General features: G+C 39.6%; 3 protein-coding genes across 3 annotated transcripts; 2 read left to right on the forward strand and 1 right to left on the reverse strand.

Moving 5' to 3' along the window:
- The first annotated feature begins 204 nt into the window (after positions 1-204).
- Positions 205-3,806, forward strand: birc5a (baculoviral IAP repeat containing 5a). Its single transcript, XM_069155339.1, has 4 exons — positions 205-390; positions 1,201-1,310; positions 3,174-3,291; positions 3,522-3,806. The coding sequence occupies exons 1-4, from the start codon at positions 283-285 to the stop codon at positions 3,612-3,614; spliced, it is 429 nt and encodes a 142-aa protein (XP_069011440.1). The 5' UTR covers positions 205-282; the 3' UTR covers positions 3,615-3,806.
- A 558-nt stretch (positions 3,807-4,364) lies between these two features.
- tmem235b (transmembrane protein 235b) lies at positions 4,365-9,939 on the forward strand. The gene is made up of 4 exons (XM_069156286.1): positions 4,365-4,542; positions 5,400-5,480; positions 5,613-5,750; positions 9,722-9,939. Exons 1-4 carry the CDS (start codon positions 4,365-4,367, stop codon positions 9,937-9,939), a joined length of 615 nt encoding a protein of 204 aa, XP_069012387.1.
- A 695-nt stretch (positions 9,940-10,634) lies between these two features.
- On the reverse strand, positions 10,635-20,411 carry LOC138202156 (uncharacterized protein C16orf52 homolog B-like). The gene is made up of 3 exons (XM_069155940.1): positions 19,663-20,411; positions 14,363-14,575; positions 10,635-11,954 (listed from the first exon to the last, which is right to left on the reverse strand). Exons 1-3 carry the CDS (start codon positions 19,766-19,768, stop codon positions 11,770-11,772), a joined length of 504 nt encoding a protein of 167 aa, XP_069012041.1. The 5' UTR covers positions 19,769-20,411; the 3' UTR covers positions 10,635-11,769.
- Positions 20,412-20,925: the final 514 nt, after the last annotated feature.

Below are 20,925 nucleotides of genomic sequence, written 5' to 3' on the forward strand. Positions count from 1 at the left end.
ACTAAATAAAATGTAATAGTAGTTTGGGCGTAAATGTTTGATAATTGTCGGACACAGCTTACCCCGCTCGCTGAAGAACACTGGGTGGCGATGTTGTGCTACTTAGGCATCATGAATCCACCCGCGAAGAAGAAATGGGTGACGTAGTGGTCTTCGTCCTCCAATCAAAACAGCTGAAGTGAAACATTCTCCGAAATTTGAAAACGCCCGGTAGCTCGGTAGCTGTCGGTAGCGTCGTGAGGGCTAAACTAAAAGACGTTCATTTGAAACTCTAAATATACAATGGGCACATCAAACGAAAAAGATCTCAAAATATACATTTATGAGAACAGACTGAAAACTTTCGACAGCTGGCCGTTCGACGAGGACTGCAAGTGTACCCCGGAAAACGTAAGTGAACGGTGACGACGGTTATTGAGGCCCACTCATCAAACACAACAACAGCTCCGCTGCCATTCAAGTAATAGACACTTTAACGTTACCAAGGGTTTAACTTTAAAGGTTTAAATATAATAAAAGTGGCTCTAGTTTGAAGTCTAATAAACGCTAGATGTTGACAACATTAGTTACAACTCTGAAGGAAAGCCTGTGTACTATGGAGCTCAGACACATGACTAGTTCAGTAAGATGCCACTAGTTTTAGTTAACTAATATATCAGGGGCTGCAAATAATTATTATTTTAATTATGGGCACATTTCCCGGTTGGCTTTTCAGTATTTGATTATGTCAAAACAAATAATAAAAAAAATAGCCGAAGCTGTTTTGGGGTACCAGATACCAAATACACTAGAGCTGCAATAATAGGGGACAGAAAAGAGAAACAAATCCTCATATATATATAAAAGGCTGAAACCATCACATGAACTACAAGTAACTAGTATTGTCCTTTTATTTGACAAATATTTTCTGCATTACAATTTACAAAGATACAACTACAACAGAAAGGCACATTTTGTAAAGTTGGACTATAGGTATTTTCTGTTTGAAAAATGACTGACTGCCTAATTAGTCTTCAAAATTTGTATTGAATGCTGATCTGATTAGTTAATCTTCTTATTGATTCAGCTGTATCCATAGTACTATAATTGTCAGCTAATTTTCTTTCTCTAGTCTATCGTTATTAGACTCGTCACCTCCATTAAATACAACTACAAAATGCCTCTTTCCAATGCTAACCGTCTGTTCATTTGTTGGTCTAGATGGCCAAAGCTGGCTTCATCCACACACCTTCAGACAACAGCCCAGACACGGCCATGTGTTTCTTCTGCCTCAAAGAGCTGGAGGGCTGGGAGCCGGATGATGACCCACAGTAAGATCATCACATTACCGGGCTTGTGGGTCAGAAATACAAATACATGGACAGAAGATTTATGCAGCTTGATTTATTTATTCGTTTAAGTTAATATTTCTAAGATTCTGAAAAATATTCATGTTTTTTTTAACAATAATTTGTTTCCTATTCATAATTCTATGGAGAAATAGGTTGTCACAGGAACAAATGTAACACGATCCAAAAAGACAAAATAGACAAATAATTGGTTATATGAAAATTAAAACAATGTGTATTATTTGGTATATATGTATAGGGTAAAAGGGGAGCACCAGCATTTTAATATTATACTTGCACAGTGTCTTCTTTTTAAATACACTCTCCTTTAAACTTCACACTCAGTTTGTAACAGTTACTCTGTTAAAAATGCTCTTAAAGACACCGTTAAGGTTATTTTCTCCAACCTCAGAAATCTTCACAAGTAATATAAGACTGAGTGGTTGTCCACATGACTAATAAACAGACCTTTACTGTGCAAACTCAGTGGAGTGTCTTTAAAAATGTTGAAAGTGACTCACCAAATATGTGTATAAATTATTACAAAACGATTCACACAAACACATTTCAAGCCAGTTAAATAACTTTTTATGTCTTTTGACCCTGAGACATTCGCCACTGTTGTTGGCTGGCTGGTGATAGTCTTGCCACATGGAAGATCTGGTGACACAACTAATGGACAAAAAGACAAAAGTGTTTTTCAAGTTAGAGAATAGCCTCAGAGTAAAGGTCAGTTTGGTACAGCTTAATGACTGTGTTTTTACGAGCTGTGTCTCCCAACAGCAAGCACACATTCCTTTCCCATTTTAATTTGTTGAGACAATTTATTTATGACTACATTCCCATCTCCAGTGGAATTTTTTACTTTGGCATTTGCTGACTTAATTCAAGACTTTCCTCTTGATCATTAAAGTAACAATGGGTGAGTTAGAAGGAAATTGGTCTCAAAATTGTCATGAATGCATATTACATGATCCACAAATGAAAAATTAAATTTTCAAGCGTGTTTTGTGTGTAATTTTGAGTACTCAAATGCATGTTCAAATCCACACACAAAAAGGCCTAAAGAAATCATATTTTCAGGTCATAAAAAATGCTCCTAGCCTGGCTCCACTTGCCTATTGCCCACAGCTGTGATTATAGTCCGGAAAGCCTGTTTAAATGAATGTATGCTCTGCAAATCTGAAGGACGGACCAATCAGAGAATAGTGGAGGTGCTTTAGTGTGATGATGTTGAAAGTGTTTGTTTTGAAATGTAGTTCCAGCTATGTCCGCAGTGGTGTGGCTAGATGAAGCGGTTCGTTTACCGACATGGCGTTGCACTCTGCTGACTTTGGGGGACGGTCTCTGTTGTTTAATGCTTTGGTGAGTTTCACCGTACAACATACGTCATATGGTGGTCAATCCCAATTGGTTAAAGGCTGCTCCGACCGTCTCAAATTTAACCCGGGGTTGACCCTCAGTAGGATGCAGCGACTGGAAACGATCCCCAGTAAATAGTCACACAGTGATTTTTGGGTCTGGTAATGTGACTCTAAAACACTCCCGCGTTGTTCAGAAAATGAAGTCAGGGAATTACACCAGGGCCAAAGTAAATCTTGGAAACTTTGAAACATTCTGTCCAGTTTTTTCCCACCTCCACTTTGTCTCTTGTTGATGTCCATTGATGTCACAGGTGGATAAAAATGAAGTACAACAGTGCAGTAATTCATGTCCATGTCCACTTTGTGCGGTGCAATTCCTGCGATATGCGTCTTCATACAATTTGCGTAGAGTACTTAAAATTATAATATATTTCCATCCCCTTTAAAGATTACTCCCTTATCGCACTCGTTCTTGTTCCAGACAAGAGCACATAACTCATTCATCCTCCTGCCACTTCATCAACCTGAAGAAGAAAGTAGAAGAGCTGACTATGGAAGAATTCCTCAGACTACAGAAGGAGAGACACAAGATCGTCATGGTACGCCATAACTTCTAAAGTATTTACTTGCATAATGCATACTTTAAGATGGTTACAAGTATGCCTCCAACATATTTTTTTAATGTGGTCTTCAATCTTGTTCTGTCTTAATCATGTCTGACAGGTGAATTAACTGCACAACAAGACTTATGTTTGCAAAATGTTCCTGCGAGAACAAGGCACCTAGACCTTAAAACTAATCCACATTTAATTTCCTCCCTTACTCACAGAGAAAATCTTGCAAGGAGGCTGTCAGCAAGTTTGAAGAAGCAGCCAAGCTGAGGAGAGCAGGTATCACCAAGACTGCCATGGGAGAAGAGTGACAGATGTGTGAGGAATTCATTGTACATGTAAAGTGACTGACTGGTTCCTCACTGAACTTGTTTCCATGTTTCCCTCATGACTTGTGTCTTTGCAATGCTGTATATTTGTTTTAGTTGGTTTTTTTTTTTTCAATTCTTTCTCTTTTCACATTATCTGTTTTTGATCATTAAACTTGACCTTTTTAGATGCTATTTATTGTTGGTGTCGATTTTCAATTTACTGATCCAACATAGACACTCAAAAGGTCTGTTTTTTTTCATTAGGTTTTTATTTCAATGTTACCATGAGACGATTTGCAGCTGGATATTCTTTGTTTTTACAAGCCCAAACCAGTATTGCGGATTCCTAGTGTTGTTCGTCATTTCATTTCAGCCCAAACCTTATTCCCACATCCCACTATTATCTTCTCCGTCCGGGCCTTGCGTAAATGTGTGCGCCTCCAGATGAATCAAAGTCCCTCCCAGACAGAAGCTGCCGCTGCTGCTGCTCAGACAGGCTGTTCTCTTTGTGCAGATGTGACTTCATTCATTCAGGCCAGGATAAGCTGAAAGCCACCTCCGTCCCGTGATTTAAAGTCCTCCACGGGAAAGATTTTTTACATAACCGCAACATCATAATACTTGATTTTCCTCGCGTCTCGTCTTGAGTGCGTAAAGGTTTGAAATACTGGCTCGCCATTAGGAAACCTGCGTTGCGCACGAGAAACGGCCATCAGGTTTTACGCGTGAGTTCAACCTTCGCGGTGCAGGATGAAGGTAACTTTTGGCACTCTGGTGATCACAGCCGGGATCTGCGGGATTCTCAGCTTCGCTTTTTTGGCGACTTCCCTCGGAACCAATTATTGGTACATCATAGAGACGAATCCAGGGAACACGAGTGACTTGGAGGACACGAACTACCACCTTGGGCTGTGGAGCATCAACAAAGGTACGCTGCTACTTCTCAATTTAAAGAGATTTCAGAGCAGCTTCAACACTTAGCCAAGCTGTCTGAATCACCTCATTAACAATAGATGGATATTGCAAATATGTAGCTACTGTTTCGGAGTAACATGTAATTGAATTACAAAATAAATGAAATTGTAATCTTTTTATTGAGAAAATATATGCAATTAAATGATTTATTATCTTAAATATGGGCAATTATAAAGGATTTACAACGGGAATATATAGTCTGTAAAAACTTTATATGAAGAATATAATATTTACTCCGTTGCTTGGCATATTTTTTTGCCTTATACAGCCATAAAGGCTCCATTAATTTGACAATCTGACAACAAATTATGATCCTTGTTGATTGGTTCTCCTCTTTGAATTTGCCCCACCTCCTATCTGCCAATAAAATCAATGAGCATCGCTCTAAGCAACCACACCAAGGCCGTGGGTACTGAGATAAGACGAAGAGATATTTAAAAAGAGTCATTCAGGAACTAGAATCAATAAACTGCACTTCTATCATCACTCAGCATGGAGTCAACCTGATGGTAGACCAGCTGTGATCTACACACTTATAATTTATTTTGGTAGTTGTGCTTCAAAATCTAAACTTTTCAAGGTATATTAAAGAAGTTTTAATAATAATTTGACAATAAAAGGTGTTGAGTTCTGTTGTGAGGTTTACACGGCTTAGTTTACTGTTAGATTTTAGGACTTGTCAACTTTAGTCCTCTGTGTAAAACCTTTTTTAGAAAAGTGATAAAGTTGCATTACTTTGATGAAGTAAATAACCTTCCCAACACTGTATGTAACTTGGTGCTTTTCCCCGTTTTGAACTGTGCCGTTCAGGTGGAAAGATGTACACCGTATCCTCTGACTCTTTCACGACTGACTCCGTCATGTACTCTGAGACCAAGCTGCACATGCTGAGTGAGTCTCTCTTTCTCTCTTCCAGCTTTGATTAAACCCTGTGCCTATCTGTGCCTGCTCTGCTAATGAAGTTTCATTGTCAGGACAGTCATAACTCTACTGATGCTCCATAATCCATCTGTTTATCCCCAGATATGCACAGTGCAATAGTGGTGATGCTTCCCCTCAGCCTGGTTCTGTTGCTGTTCGGTGGCATCTGTGGATTGGTCAGCTCCCTGGCTCGGAGCCCCGTCCTCCTCACCAGCACAGCCTCCTACTTCTTCATCTGCAGTAAGTTGTGGTTCAGCTCCTTCATTCATTATCACCGTATCCATCCTCAGCTGCAGTGAGGGGCAAAGGTTAGGTCCAGATCTCGAGCTCTGTGGCTTCACTGATTGCTTGTGTGTGACGTCAGTAACTTTATGGGGCTATTAATGTGTGAAAATGGAATACAATTAAGATGTGATGGTTTTTAGTTCATCAGCGTAGATGTAGTATGACCCATTCAAGAGAGAGCAATTTAGAAAAAGAAAAAAAAAAGAGCTTCAAACATGGAGCTGGGAGTTCCCATCCTCACAGTCTCACAATGACTCTCTTCTATTCAAAAGACTATCTCTGTCTATCACATTTAAGATTCAGTGGTGGTTGAAACATTGAAATTACTTATTATTGGATCTAAGTTGTAGAAGAGACGGTGTTAATAGAACAGCAGAATCTATCGGAGTTGGTGTGAGCGAGAGATTCGCATTAGGACAGTTTTGCTTTGCATCATTTACCTCATTGTTAACTAAAGCAGCAGATATTGGGTGGGTATATAACCAACAGAAGAGTCAATTTTCCAGACATATGAAGAAAATAATTAAGTAGTGTACTGTGAGGAACAGTAAAGTGCGCTCTTATTTCACAACTTTAAAATCATATAAATAATAAATGACCAGGTCTCAGTGGAGGTACATTTTACATTTGACGTTGTTCTGATGGGAAACTGAGAAGCTAGATTATCAAAAATAAGAAGATAAAAAAAAACACACAAAAAAACAGCAGATAACGTCCTTGTTTTCTTGATTGGATTTTAAAATGGTCAGTGTGTTGGTTAATTACTGCTGCACTCTCCATTCGTACATTTAACACACTGTTGTGAAGACACTAGCTGTGGAGGGTTGGGTGTATATCAAATGGTTGAGTTTAGCAGACTGCAGTGCTTGATGTGAGGCACTAAAGTTGACCTCGGGTGTAGTTATCGATAAAAATGGGGTTTATTACCTGCCAAGACTCACTGGCTGCTTGATTTGGCCATATTGGTTAAGTATGCGTGAACAGGCAGGCGCGGGTGTGTGTTTTGGTGTGTGGTGCAGCATCTGCTTTTGCTTCTGCTACATTGGAGGTGGTTCACCCCGAACTCTGTCGAACGGGGAATTATGAGAAATAATCCTTTGCCGATGACAATTATGTATTCCAGATAATCTATTTCATAATATAACAAATATATGGAAAATGCCAGTTTATGGTGCAGTAAATTCAGTTCCATTGTTGTTCATTAAACAAATTCTTCATGCATAGATGAAAACATTCCTAAAATCTTGTATTAGTTTCTAAATTACAATCTATGTCCCATTAATTTAGGTAATTATTTAGCTAATGTAATTTAGCTGATGTTAAAAAATAAACACTACATGTGACCATATTTTAACAACATTACTGTAAAATAAAACCCCAAATAGTTTATCAATAGCTGACACAGAGTATATCTCCCATCTAAAATAAGAAACAGAAAAATATACAGTATCTACACTGCACATCTTGAGAATAATATAAGGACTAATACACAGCTGTGCTTGATGAACTGGTTTTAATTGTGTGATTAGTAGTATGCATCATTTGCAGTTCATTAATATATAACCCAAGAAGGAATAATCTGCAGCAGTGTGCTGCAGTGAAGTTATTAACAGAGTTTCAGTTAGCTGTAAACATAATGTATACATTAAAAATCAGATTGGTTTTAGTAGTTGTTGATTTACTGTTCCTGCTTCACATGTCCACAAATATAAATTTATATATAGTTCCCATCTGACCACTCCTCATGAAGATTCATTTAAAAAGACATCGGTCATCTGAAAAGACACCATGAATTAGAAAGAGGTGACAAAGAGCTGCTAACAAGTTAAAAAAAAAAAAGAAAAAAAAAGCAGCACCTAACAACATGAAGATGATGTTCTGATTATTGCGGCTGCCTTGTAGCATGTTAATCTGCTTGTGTGATCCCATTAAAAATCATAATCACAGAATGAAGAACAGAGTTAAAAGAGCTGAATGACTGTTTCAAATGAAACTGTAGACACCAGAGTTGTTTATCCTGGTATCTTTTGACTGTGCCACAAAAGTAACAAAATAAAATGCGTAAGAAAAACAATAATAATAATAATAATGATAATAATAAAGTCATTCATGTCACAACCAAAACAGCACAGGATGCCTCAAACCAACCGGCTAACCTGATGTCATTTGAGTATCTAAAAACATCACGTAAATTGGAATTACTGGGTGAGTTAGATTACAGTTAACCATGTTGACGCCATTTTGTTCATGTGGGTATTGACAGTAATCAACTTATTCTAGTGCACATAAACCTCGCGCCTGAACATCTGCTGTAGTTCTTCCACATCTCTCAAGTGATCTCCATCCAACGCCTTATGACCTCCATTAAGCAGACCTTGTGATAGATTAACACTTACTTACACACAGACTCTTTATAGTCTCCCTTTAATAAGCAGCATATGGTGATGTGTGGAATGGAATAAAGGCTTCAATTAAATTGGATTTGTCTTGTTGACTGCCCGACCTTTTAAATGTCCCCCACCCGACCTTCCCAGCTAAAGCATTTTCCTTGTTTTTAGCTTTCTGTTTTGTTGTTCAGCGTTCTGTTCGTCTCACTTTGTAGTTGCATTCAGGAGTAAGTATTTAATTAACGTTTAAAACCGGAGTGCGTGCTTTGTCAGTGTGTATTGTGCTAATAAACCCCCGACACAAAAGTGAAACGGTGTGTTCACGCCAAAGTCTGAGAACAAGATTGTATTACAAGACAAAGTGTTTGATTGGGTAAGAGCCAACGTATGAGGAAAGACACATGCATGTAACCCTCTCACACACATATATATATATATATATTTTCTGTTGAAACCTTACTTTGAATGTAAATTACACTGAAAATGAAATACAGAGGAAGCAATGGAGCCTAGATTTACAGAAAATGTACAAAGTGCTGCCATGTCTGAACCAAACTAGTGCACCAACAGATCCACACACTGACACTTGATGTGTAGCACCATGCTATTAAATTACTAAAAAGGTCCATTACAATTTCCTAGAACCCAAATGGACATCTTACTTCAGTTTAACAGACTGAAACCTTAAATATATTCACTTCTTTCACAGAAAATAAAGAAAAGCGGCTAATCTTTACAGTGAATACAAATGTCATATATTTTTTTTGCCTCAATATCAATGATCAAAATTTATTAACTTCCTGTCAGTCAAGTAGTTCATTAATTGACTGTTTCAGTACTGTTAGCACCAAATTTAGTCCTTCCTGTGTGCGCCATCATTCAGTCATTTCCTGGCTGTTTCTCTTTGTTTTTCTGTTCCTCTGCTCTTTACGGTGGAAGTGCATAAAAATGAGACATCAGATGCAGTTTCATCATCATATTCCTAGTTAGCTGCACCTCGGGGTGTAATTGTAATAAAGTTTTTATTAGTCCCGTACTGGGTAGCTTCACTCGCATCTCCTTAAAACCAGTACCAAGCTGTCAAGATTAAAAGGGTTTCCAATAGCAACACTGCGGCACTTGTGTGCGTCTGTGTGTGTCTCCTCTCTGATGACAAGGACACCAGACAACACGTGTCATGCGGCTGTATTTTCAGTATTACACAATAGGTGGTTTTAGGTAGCTTCATGAGTGGCTTGATGTATAATGTTGTTTTTTATTAATGAGCTCTGACTACAACAAATTTCTGCATCATAAGTGCTCGACTATAATGACAACCTGTGCAGATGTTGTGCCAAAAAATATAAATAAAAAATAAATAATAATAGATGGCCTTGGTAGTATTGAGCTCCACTTTTTATATATTAGAGAAACCACTTGGATGAATATTTTTCATCTATAAAGCAGCAAAAGATTTTGTTTCTTAACCTGAAACGTAAAAATAAAAATAAAAATCTCTCTCTCTCTCTCTCTGTGTGTGTTTTTTGCATCAATCTGCAGGTCTGCTGACTCTGTGTGGAGCGAGCCTCTACATCATCTACTCGTATCAGGCAGAGACACTGGTGGGGCCGGAAAACCTCGCTGACGTTCACACCTCCTTCGGCTGGTCTCTGGGTCTGGCCTGGCTCTCCTATGGGCTGGAGCTCCTGATCGGAGCTCTGCTGCTCATAGCGGCACAAATGGCCAAGCTGGAGTACAGCCCCCCCAGTATGGCCTGACAAAATCCTCCACTGTGGCGCCACCGTGTTGAAGGCGGGGGCTGAGCCGAGTGAGTGTGAACACTGGAGAAGAAGCAGTCAGGTATGTTGCTGCCATGTGGTTCTGCCTTCAAACGAGGCACCACACAGCAGGTGGACGTTGTTAAAAAAAAAAAAAAAGTTTGAACTGACTTCAAAGCGTATTCTAAAGGTTTAATGGCAATGGCTTGCTTCAGACTGGAGATGGACATTCTTGTGGTTTACAGTAAGTGAAGAGTTGGACTCTTACTCGGAGTTAAATCTGACCAATTCTGCCCTCTTGGGGTGGGAGAGCAGGTTGCTCCTAATGCTGATCATGCTGGTTGTTGTATTTTCATCTGTGCCAAAATAAACGGCTCAATTTAAGATAAGTTAGTCTTACTCACAATGTTTTACCGAAAACTAAAAATGCTGTGTTGTTGTGCAACCATGTTAGTTACATGTTTTTTTCACTGAAAACTTGTGTTAAAAGTTTGTTCCATGTACCTGCAGGTTAAACATGTTACAATACTGCACTGAATTATTGTCAGATATTGTTATTACAGTTATTATTGTCTGAGGCCTCTGATCTCACCACCCAGTAAGTTTCTAATGTTCCTTCAGCACTATGGTGTTCATCTTGGAAATAAACTTTCATTTTCAATTTGGAAACATTAAAATTAATAAGACAATAGATATTCTTCCAATGATTACTTTTTAATGAGATAACATCTTCCATGCTCATTCACAAACATCACAGTGCTTCTAGATAGTAACACAGACTCTCCTCATTTACACAGACATGTAGGCATCAATACCCTAAATGTATAAAACAGACAAGGCATATATTCAGTGAGTTCTTGTAAGGCCTTTAAGCAACAGGAAATGCTATAAAGGTGAATAATAAATTCACTACATAAGTAAATTTCACAAAGCTGTAACGGAGAGGCCAAAGAAGTTTGACCTGTTGATGTCGGTCTTTGCTCTGCTGCTCACTGAGAATCCAGCTCAACATTCAAAGGCTGCTTCTCTTCCTGCGTCGTATCCATGGATACAGCTCTACATTACTCACCGCCATAATGACAAAGGGAAGAACTCGTGCAAAAAGTTTCCGAATGTAGGCCGATAAGAGGTTTGGACAAATATTGCAGATATCCCCCCCCCCTCACGTTCCACGAAGTTTTTCTTCTAAAAGATATTATTTATCCAGAATTTTCAACTTGAGACTAAAACCCCAAAACAAGTTCAAGGCAAGTTGATCCACCACTGGGACATAGTTCAAAATAACACATTTACAAATAATAAAACTGAGCAATTAAATAAATGCAATGAGAAAGAAAGAATTTTTTTTATTGTAGCTGTCACAGATACAACTTGTAGATATCAGGGAAGAAGAACCTCCAGAAGAGGTGACTGGCCAAAATTTGGTGCTTTGTCCAGTAGCAGGCCTGACCCATCAGTCTAATCTCAATATGTCATTGAATTTTATGATGACAGCGGGCTCATCTTTAAGGCTCCATTGACATTCCCGAAATTTCAAATCCATTTCTGTCGTATTTTTAAATATTCTACGACCACTTCACGTTCATAGTTCAGGGTGGAAGAAGATGAAAGCCATTTCAGAGCTCTCTGCATTCGCTCGGTCTCTGAACAAAAACACGGACGGATGGATCGCACCGTTTTCAGCTCAAAATTCATCCAAAATGAACGACTCAAACCAAGTCCCTCTATCTTGTTGCATGTCAAAAACCTCCAACGCTGCCACCGGAGAGTCAATCCCAACCAAATTTACCTCCTGTGGTGGTGTCTCTCGAGGAGGAAGAGGAGGGTAGGTCAGCCAGGCAAGCATACCTTCCCTGCAAACAGCAGCCCCACGATGGTGAAGAATATAGACAGAATGAAGAGCACATAGGAGGAACCCACCACAGTGTTGTTGGGCAGCTTATACGGCTGTCCTCCAACCTCTTTGATGTAGAAGCCGATGGGGAATATAAGAGCAGCCATACAGAACAGGACCACTGTGACAGGATAAAACAGGAGAGAGAAGCATGAACAATCCCTGCAGACAGCAGTGTTCATAACCAGGTCGACTTCTGCAGCTGCCGTCACTGGAAGACCTTTCACTGTAAATTTAAAGAAACTAACTGGGCAGCAGCTTCGACAGCTATGTGCTGTATATTTATAGTTACAGTGTATTACTAGAAATAACTGAACAGTTCTGTACTGTTTAACAATACTGGTTAAAGTTTTGTCAGTAAATTACTGTTCATTTAAAGTATGTAAACTGTAACTTGAGTAATAAAACCAAAAAATAGAAAACATGATTTGGATTTAACAAGAACAGATTTATATGGAGTGAGCTTTGCTCTGTTCTCAATCTTGTACATCCGTACTAACACTATATACACTATATCCCTGTCGATATTCAAGTACTACACAAGCAGGAGTACTAACGTGTAAGAGATATGTTCATGTACTAAGGGAGGTATGTCATTTGGAACTCACACAATGATTTTGTAAAGGTGCAAAAACAATAAAATAGTTGAAACTGATGGATAGACAGTCAAATTTAAATAATGGATAGCTGATGAACAGCTAAAAGTGTGAACTGATTAATGGTTTAAAAGAGCGAAAAAAAACAAGACAAACAGTAAAACTCCGAGCTAAAAGCAACATGTGAATGGTTTTAAAGTTTGCCAAACCACTACCAAATGACTGAAATATTTACTCTTTCATATCAATCCTAAAACACTTATTCAGAATCTGGGGCACTTTTAGTTTAGTTTGGAGACAGCATTGATGTGTTTAAAATGTGTGGAAAAGCTGCCTTTGTAACTATAAACTGCTGCCAGTACCGACTGTCTTCTCACAAGAACCTGATCCAGGTTTTTCTACATTTAAGAGCCACATGAGGATTAGCTCCTGGTCCAGCTCCCTCCAACACAGACCAATTTTGTCTCCTTTCTAGAAAAATAGAAAGCAGCTGTGATCAATTAGAGCTCCCCAGCACTTTGTCAAAATGTTCATAATTACCAGAGCTTTTCCTGAAATTAAACAAATTCGGATGTCGAGGTAAGCGCAGTTCTTCCTTCTTAAGAGGAGTCCTGCTTTCAAAGGCACTTTATAAACTATAATTGGGCAGTTTGGCCCCAAGCCACCATTTTTTTTATGACCTTGATGTTGTAATTTACAGCTGAAAAGTTTTAGATTGATATTAAAGCAATTTTGATATTCCTAAATAATATAGAGAAACAGCTGCAAACTGGTTTCAGACCATTTATGTTTACTAAGGTTTTTGATACCTTGTACCTTATAAGAGAAATAATGCTGTATATGTATACTGTAAAGCTTTTACAGCCAGTTGTTTCACACAGATGATTTGGGGGGATTCTGCTCCGTCATTAGCATAGCTGTGTTTAAGACTTTGTTTGAGTTTAGACTTGTGTTGTCTTGGGCAAAGTCACATTTAAACTTCACTGCTGTGTCCTCAGAAGCTGTGATTTAAACTGCACCTGAGGTTTAGTCTGAACCTTCAAATCGATTATACTTAAATGTTACTGTCGCTGTGGTTTCACTCAAATCTGGATGTAAGCATTGATTAATTCAGTTTTTAAGGTAATCACATTAGTATAAAAACATATTTGTACAGCTCTGATCATCACTGTGGGCGAGAATCTCAATAAATGTGAAAACACTCGCTAAGTAATCACATTCACTCATTTTAGCTAATCGGATATCGATGCAAAGATCATAGCAGCACCAGTAAAAACAAAAAACAATTTTTCACTTCCCCAATGCATGCTGGGAAGCCCTGATACATACCTATTTCTTGTGTTCTACATTAGGCTCATTGAAGTAGCAGCCAGATACGGTCTTTTTAAAGTTTTCTATAACCGGCAAGAAGCAGCCTGCAAATCAGGTTGAACCATTGACATACAGATGTGAGAAAAGTAGGAGTGTGCATCCGTGTGACAAAGTATTTAGTGTGGCTCATGAGCCTCGAGTGATCTTCCTATTTGAGCCACTTGCTGCTGAAGTTGAAAAGCCCGGCTTTACATGGTGGTAAAGCTGTCTGACACTCAGTTCGCCTGCTGAGCTTCTGCTTATTTTAACACAACAATCAGGTCGACATTAGCACAGAGCTGCATTTCAAGCATCTGCTTGTTCTGGTTTAAATGGAGCTCTTCTAAGCTGCTGCTGAGCCTGTCTTTTGCAGAAAGAAAGAAAATCAGTTACATCTTTACAAGTACAGTATAGTGTGAAATGGATATCACGTTGATGTGAGGGTGCACTTCATTTAAAAAGTTTGTCAGGCTCATATTGGTAATTGTTTTAAATCCTGTGAACACATAATAAAGACCCATTTGTGGGTGAAATAGGACAAGACAGTTTATTTATGGGTGAAAAGGTGGCCGTCAATACGTACTCCCTGTAAAGGCGATCCAACGGGCGTATCGGGTAGCCTCGCGGTGCCAGTGTGACATCACCAGCAGACCACAGGTGACGGTGAGGGAGATGATACCCAGGATGATGAAGAAGAGCGTGGTGATCCACTCTCGGGGCAGCTCCGGGGGGATGCAGGTCCGGTCTCGGCCGTGGATGGTCTGGCACTGCCGGACCAGTCCCACAGTCAGAGAGCCTGGATGGAGAGATGAAGAGGAGTCGACGAAGAAGTGATAATTCAGGTTTAAATATCCAGCTACAAAGACAAACTGTGCAGGAAACCAGGTTAAGATGAACAACAAGCACACATGGACACTGAAAAGAAGCTAGTCGTTTCTTGTGTGGCACACAATGGTCCCTACAGAACATATTGCTTATCCACTGCTAGATATTGATTCTTCCAGCTGACTCGACACTTGGTTTTTTTCAGCAGCACTGTCCCTCAACGTGCTCCACAGGAATCACCTACATAACTTCAGAGCTGGTGTTGAAGACAAAGTGCTGCTGGCTGACACGGTCAACACTTCAAACAAGTCTCCGTTAAACGCCGTGTTAAAATAACAGTGCGGCAGCAGTAAGTAAAACACAGATGGAAATATTGAAATCTTAAAAGCTGCAACATGAACAAAAGCCTCGAGTTCTTCAGAAAAAAACATATCTGGATGAACTTGGGAGGAGCGAGAGGTGGATCTGACGTCACCTGATTGGGAACCCGAGGACACTATGCCCCACCCAGGATGGACTGCCAGAAAAGAAATAAGGAAGGACTTTAGGGAATGACGACATTATGAATCTTTTTTGTATTTCATGAGAAAGGTTGAATGGGAGTCTATGAAGCCAGAGCCTTTTTGGAGCCATCCCCCACTGGCCCTCGGTGGTATTGTAGTCCAAAGCACTTCAGCATTGACCTCACTTTTTAGACCCGGAAGGGACGTCCACTTTGATATACAATCTATGATACAGTCTATGGATGGAAAATAAAGTAATTTTGTGGCCTAATCAGGGTTCATGTCTGTCACCAGGCCACACTCACACAGTCCGAAATTAACCGAGAGTGTGACCTAGGAATGTTTTTCCTGAACTTTTATGTTTTAGTGTTGCTTAGTCTTTAATGTTTTAAAAAAAAATGTGCAGTCAATTTTCAGGAGTTTCTAATGACATTCAGATAATAATGAACTTTGAAATCCTGCATATAGAAGGCAGTTTATAGCATTACCTGTAGCTTTTAATGAGTTTTCATGTAACCTCAATCTACTTCATAGTTTCATATGACATCATCCGTCCATATGTCGACCGTCTGTGTTCACGATGACCTCCCAGGAGTCTCTGTTTCCCCTACAGTGACATGGGGCCGAGGAACCTGTTGGTATGGAAACAGGCCGATGGGCAGTGAGCCAGAACCCCCCCCCCCCCTCATGAATTCACCCATGACGTCAAACAGGTTGAGGGCTTCAGCAAGAACCACCAAATGATTGTGCAGAGGAGGAGGAACGGAAATGAAGAGATCAGTGACACATGTCACAAAGCCCTGTGGGTGCTGTGATGTCAGTAGGAGGGCGTTTGCCTGCAACAGACACAAACACTGAGAGGCCAACAGAGACCACTTGTGCTCCACTCTGCATCCAGTCTGACTACACACGACTCCAAACGACACAGCGCACATAACGACAATGGAGAGAAAAAAAAAAGCTAAATGAAATCCTTCCATGCTGTCATTTATTCATTTGTCTTCCACGGTTTTTCCTTTCTCTCCCAGAGCTATCTTTAGAGAGCAGTTAGCATGAAGAGGAACTTCATACAGTTTATGTATGTATAAATCTAATCAGCCGAATTTAAACCCTGTGAGTGTAGAATTAACATAATTTTCCAAATGGCCAAAATTACAAGCCACCAATATCACAAAGAGAACAGCTAAATTATCGAGAAGCCCTGAAACATCTGTAATTAGGTGGAAAATTAAATAAAATGAGCTGCATTTAAATAAACATCTTAAGACCCCTTAATTTACATTTCACTGTTTATTATTGTTGAACTAGATAATTTGTCAAAGACATGGAAGAATTATGGACTTACAAAAACCATTATACCTTCAGTACCTGCTGATTCCACCACACAAGTAGAGGAGCACAAAACCACTTTCATATTCCTACTAATAATCCTGAAGACAATCGCCACCATCTCCAACATGTTCCTCTCTTTGTATCTAAATATTTAATGCTGACATGGAAAAGCGTCAGTTCTCAATCAGGGATACAACACTGGGTGATGATAACACGACCCGGCTGAAGGGAACATCAGGCCTGAACCACATCCTCCTGCAGGCCAACCTATTCCCTCATACACACAGGATGTCCTGTTCCTTCTGAACATATCCTTTCATACCACTGGGTGGGGGACGATGTAAATAGTGCATTCATTTCCCTACAAATTCCAAATCAAAAAACCAACAAAGTCTTGAGTCCAACTGAAATGGAGTTTAGCTTCATACTGTTGTAGAAGTTTGCTTTTGTTTTTATAAAAAATATGATCAAGGGAGTGATAATTAAAAGAAAAACTTGAACGGTTATGGCTGAGGGTTACTGTTTAATGTTAATTGTTATTTGTCAAAATTGGATTCAACTAACGGGCTTCGCTAGAGGGTGACACATGTACTCATAGAACTGGCGTTACGTCCAGTAACTACTATTTCTTCGAGGCATGCATCCTGCCATTGTGCCAAGTAACAAAGCAAAAGGACTGATAGAGCAGCACAAAAGAACAAACACACATCTGTGTTTGAAAGCAGCGACAAGGACTAAAGTGATCATGATAACTAATGAGAAGTTATTAAAGTGCACACTCGTAGTAAACTTAGAGCTTACTGACCGAAGTTTATACTTCTTCTTCGTTTAGTTTAAAAAAAAAAATTGGAAGCCTGACTGAACAGAATTATCAGTTTAAGAGGAAATTATGAAACACTGATTTGTACACAGCCATTCCACTGACCTTCTACATTTACACTCAGCAGCCAAAATAAAATGTCACAACTGAGCATATAGAGCTTCAATTCTCCAGGTGGAAAGCATTACTCTTCCAGGAAGCCTCATTAAAAGTCACACATCTCTATTTCCAAACAACACTTCCTGCCTTCAGGTAATTAGCATCCGGCTAATTAGACAGGAACAAAAGGCTTTGAGCGCAGTAATTTCACACCAACATTTGCTGTTAGGTATGGGAGAGAAAACCTGCAGGATTTTTCTGAACTTCAGTCCACTTTGTACTGGGAAAGATTTGGTGCATGATTACTCATTTAATTATGCAACTAAAAACTGCTGGTTATGTGTTCAACTTGCAACTGCGGCCAGTTATTATTTTTTTTTTTTTACAACAAATTGAATCCTGTAATAACCACTACGTCCACCTGTAACGTGCTTATCTCTGCTCCACGGCAGCAATAGGATGGAGGCAGCTGTGCATACACTGTAGTGATATTGTTTGTTTGTTGCATCAGTTTTAGTCCATGTTTAGCTTTGGACTTTGCATCTGAATGAATATTGCTTTACAGTAATAACCACGGTGGCTGAGTGTACGTAGATGGTCATCACCTGTATCCAACACTTCATTGTCAGGAGTGACCAATCACATTTTGGTTTCCCACAGAAGATTATTATTAGCTGTAGTTTGAACCTACAAAACAACAGATGATGTCAGATAAAATGTTCGTCAAATCATCACCCTGTAAATAAGCATTATCCTTTCAGACACCATCATTTGTCCTCGGTAGTATATGATAAATGTGTTTAAAGCCCCAGAAAGTATGATTCCAAGCATGTATTCTCCATAACATGAAATATCCACAAGTAGACATGAAACAATCAAGTTCAGAAAATCCTCTTTAGATATGATTTGTTGGGAGTAAGTTAACATCTAAAACTCCTGTGGAGTACTGCTGCAGATGTGGTTGTGTGGAGTTATAAAAAAGTTTACCAGACCTCTGAATAGATCTGTTCATCATTTCTGCTTCTTGCGTAACACACATGAATCTCCAAAGGATGACTTGTGCAGCATATTCTGAGTGCAGTGAGTTCAGAAAGTCCTCAGTCCCAATCACTTTTTACACACTTTATTGTCTTGAAGATTTAATAATAGATCAATAAAATTGCTAATTTTGTCCATCAATCTACACAGAAAAACAAATTCAAAAATCTGTCATTTAAAAAACCCAGACTCTTCACTGTGGCACTCCAAACTTTTGTCAGATACATCCATCATCAGCAAACTGTAACGTCCCACACTTCATGTCAGGACAAAAACCGAGTTACAAAGTGCAAGGAACTTCCTGCGGACTGCTGCGATAGAACCACAGATCAGGGAAAGGGTATAAAATCATTTCTTTAGATTTGAGTTTTCTCAGGAACACAGAGGCCTCAATAATTGTGAGATGGAGTTTAAAACGATCAGGTCTCTTCCTAGAGTCGGCCATCCAACCAGGCTGAGTAGCTGACCCAGTGGTCACACTAACTTTGTGTGCATCTTCTGTTTTTCTATGCTGCTTCCCCCACTGTGATTAATAAAGTCCAAATCTAAATCTAACTACAGCTGCACAGATTAGTCAATTCATCTATTAGTTGATCGACAGACTATCAGTTTGATAATCGAATAATCATTTTGAGTCATTCTTTTAATGAAAAGGTTAATTGATAATGAAAATAATCATTATTTGCAGCCCTAACTTTAACAGAGGTTCAGAAAACCTCTGCTGATGGGACAACCTGCTCTGGTCTCAGAAATTGAGGAAAAAGATTCTCTGATCTAATGAGAAAACATCTGAACCTTTTAGGCAGAGCAAGCGCAGCTCACCTGAGTTATACCATCCCTGTAGTAAAGCATGGAGGTGACAGTATTATAATGTGCTTCTCAAGGATACCAGATACTTTTACCACTTCAAACAAATCTAAAACATAAAATGTGCTCTCAAACAAGATCCCACTCATAGAAACACGACTGCATTTTAAAAGGATTACATACCAAAAACGTGTCACTGTGTGGGTGCAACTTAATCTTAAATCATAGAGAGTGAATACAGTTTCACAATGATGGTACTGACATATTTATATAGCCTACGATTTTTCTTTTTCTGCAATGTTTTAACAGGATTGGATTCTGAAACTTTTAGTGTCCATATGCATCTGTGATATTTGTCTTCTGTTCCAGGTTTAGGTGCCCCAATGTCACCTGACCTCCCATTATTACCCATGGACGCTACACTAAAACTACACAACACCAAGTGCCAAAAAAACCTACCAGCGGATTCTCCAGTGTTGATCCAGTCCGGGTTGGCGATGCTGGCGATGGCGAAGATGTCTGCAGCGAGAAAGAGGCATCCTGATATGACGGTGAGTTTATCCATGTTAGTGGTGGGCACAGGTGGAGGTCTGAGGGAGGGAGACGGGACATTTAGAAGTCACCTAAACCCGCATCTCAGGTCCCATATGAGCTGGACAGGTGATGTTTGTGATGGGGTCCAGCTGATCCGCTATTTGTCCGCACATCGTGTTGGGTCTCAGGCAGCGGGATATGCAGGGGGAATCTCTTTTATTAGTCCTCCACCAGCTGATCCTGACCCGACCTGCTGGCCCTTCTCCAGCCCAGGAGGACAGTATCAGTGCTCATGGATTAGCTTCCGGATGCGCCACCGCATCCTGGTGATATTAGCAAAATAGAAACAAAGACCAGTGGAAATCGCCTTTTAATTACCAAGCGGTAAAAACTGGTTCATGCATGCAGTCGACTTATTTCCTGAGTTTGCATGAGCCCATATAGAAGCTGTTTCTTTCATCCGGACGGACACAGACGGAAAACGCCGCCCATGCTCAAATAAAAAACGCTTTTTCTTTTCGCTTAAAATCTCCACACTCGTGGGCTGCTTTCTATTATTTAACACCTCTGAATGCACAGCAACTGTTTTCCCTGCAAAACGATGCTGACGTCTCTCAGTACGGGAAACTCGAGTCCGGGCAGATCACGTCTCCATGCCCATGTAGTCGGCAACTCTCGCGAGAAAATCCGTAAACTTGCCTGTACCTTTTGTATCGCCATAATTTATGCAAGTGGCAAATCGTTTGAGTCTCGGACACACCTCTGAACATTTAAAGTTACATTCCCACACTGATGCAGTGGATATCTACAAAAGGGAAAAGCCATATCTCAACTCAAGGTGCATTTACTCACTTAATCTGCAGCTTTTCAATGTGTTACACTGTCTTCATCAACGAATCATGTTTGCTCAGTTGCCCTGGACGTGCAGATCTATTTACTTTTTGAGGACTTCTTTATCTATGTTAACCATTGACAGTATATAAAAAATATAATATTTAAAATATGTAAAAGATGTCACCTTGATTCTTGTTTGTTTGTAAGAAGGATTACTGAAAACTATTGCTCCGATTTACATGAAACTTGAAGGAAGGGTGTATCACGGGGGGGGGGGGGGGGGGGGTCATCAAATTTTGGAGCAGATCCAGAAATTTTAATTCTACTTTCACTCACATTGCAAAACATTTTGCC

Source organism: Embiotoca jacksoni, unplaced genomic scaffold (assembly GCF_022577435.1).
Source record: "Embiotoca jacksoni isolate LCO1_2020_lvr unplaced genomic scaffold, fEmbJac1.0.p SCAF_20, whole genome shotgun sequence".
Taxonomy (NCBI): Eukaryota; Metazoa; Chordata; class Actinopteri; family Embiotocidae; genus Embiotoca; species Embiotoca jacksoni.

Bases quoted from the DNA above. Each gene is read 5' to 3' on its own strand.
- LOC138202156 (XM_069155940.1), bottom strand. From the start codon at position 19,768: ATGGATAAACTCACCGTCATATCAGGATGCCTCTTTCTCGCTGCAGAC. The intron at 14,576-19,662 runs GTAGGTTTTTTT...CTCTCCATCCAG, and splicing joins CAACACTGGAGAATCCGCTG to GCTCTCTGACTGTGGGACTG. The intron at 11,955-14,362 runs GTACGTATTGAC...ATCCTGTCACAG, and splicing joins TTGGATCGCCTTTACAGGGA to TGGTCCTGTTCTGTATGGCT.
- birc5a (XM_069155339.1), top strand. From the start codon at position 283: ATGGGCACATCAAACGAAAAAGATCTCAAAATATACATTTATGAGAAC. The intron at 391-1,200 runs GTAAGTGAACGG...TTGTTGGTCTAG, and splicing joins GCAAGTGTACCCCGGAAAAC to ATGGCCAAAGCTGGCTTCAT. The intron at 1,311-3,173 runs GTAAGATCATCA...TTCTTGTTCCAG, and splicing joins GAGCCGGATGATGACCCACA to ACAAGAGCACATAACTCATT.
- tmem235b (XM_069156286.1), top strand. From the start codon at position 4,365: ATGAAGGTAACTTTTGGCACTCTGGTGATCACAGCCGGGATCTGCGGG. The intron at 4,543-5,399 runs GTACGCTGCTAC...TGTGCCGTTCAG, and splicing joins GCTGTGGAGCATCAACAAAG to GTGGAAAGATGTACACCGTA. The intron at 5,481-5,612 runs GTGAGTCTCTCT...GTTTATCCCCAG, and splicing joins GACCAAGCTGCACATGCTGA to ATATGCACAGTGCAATAGTG.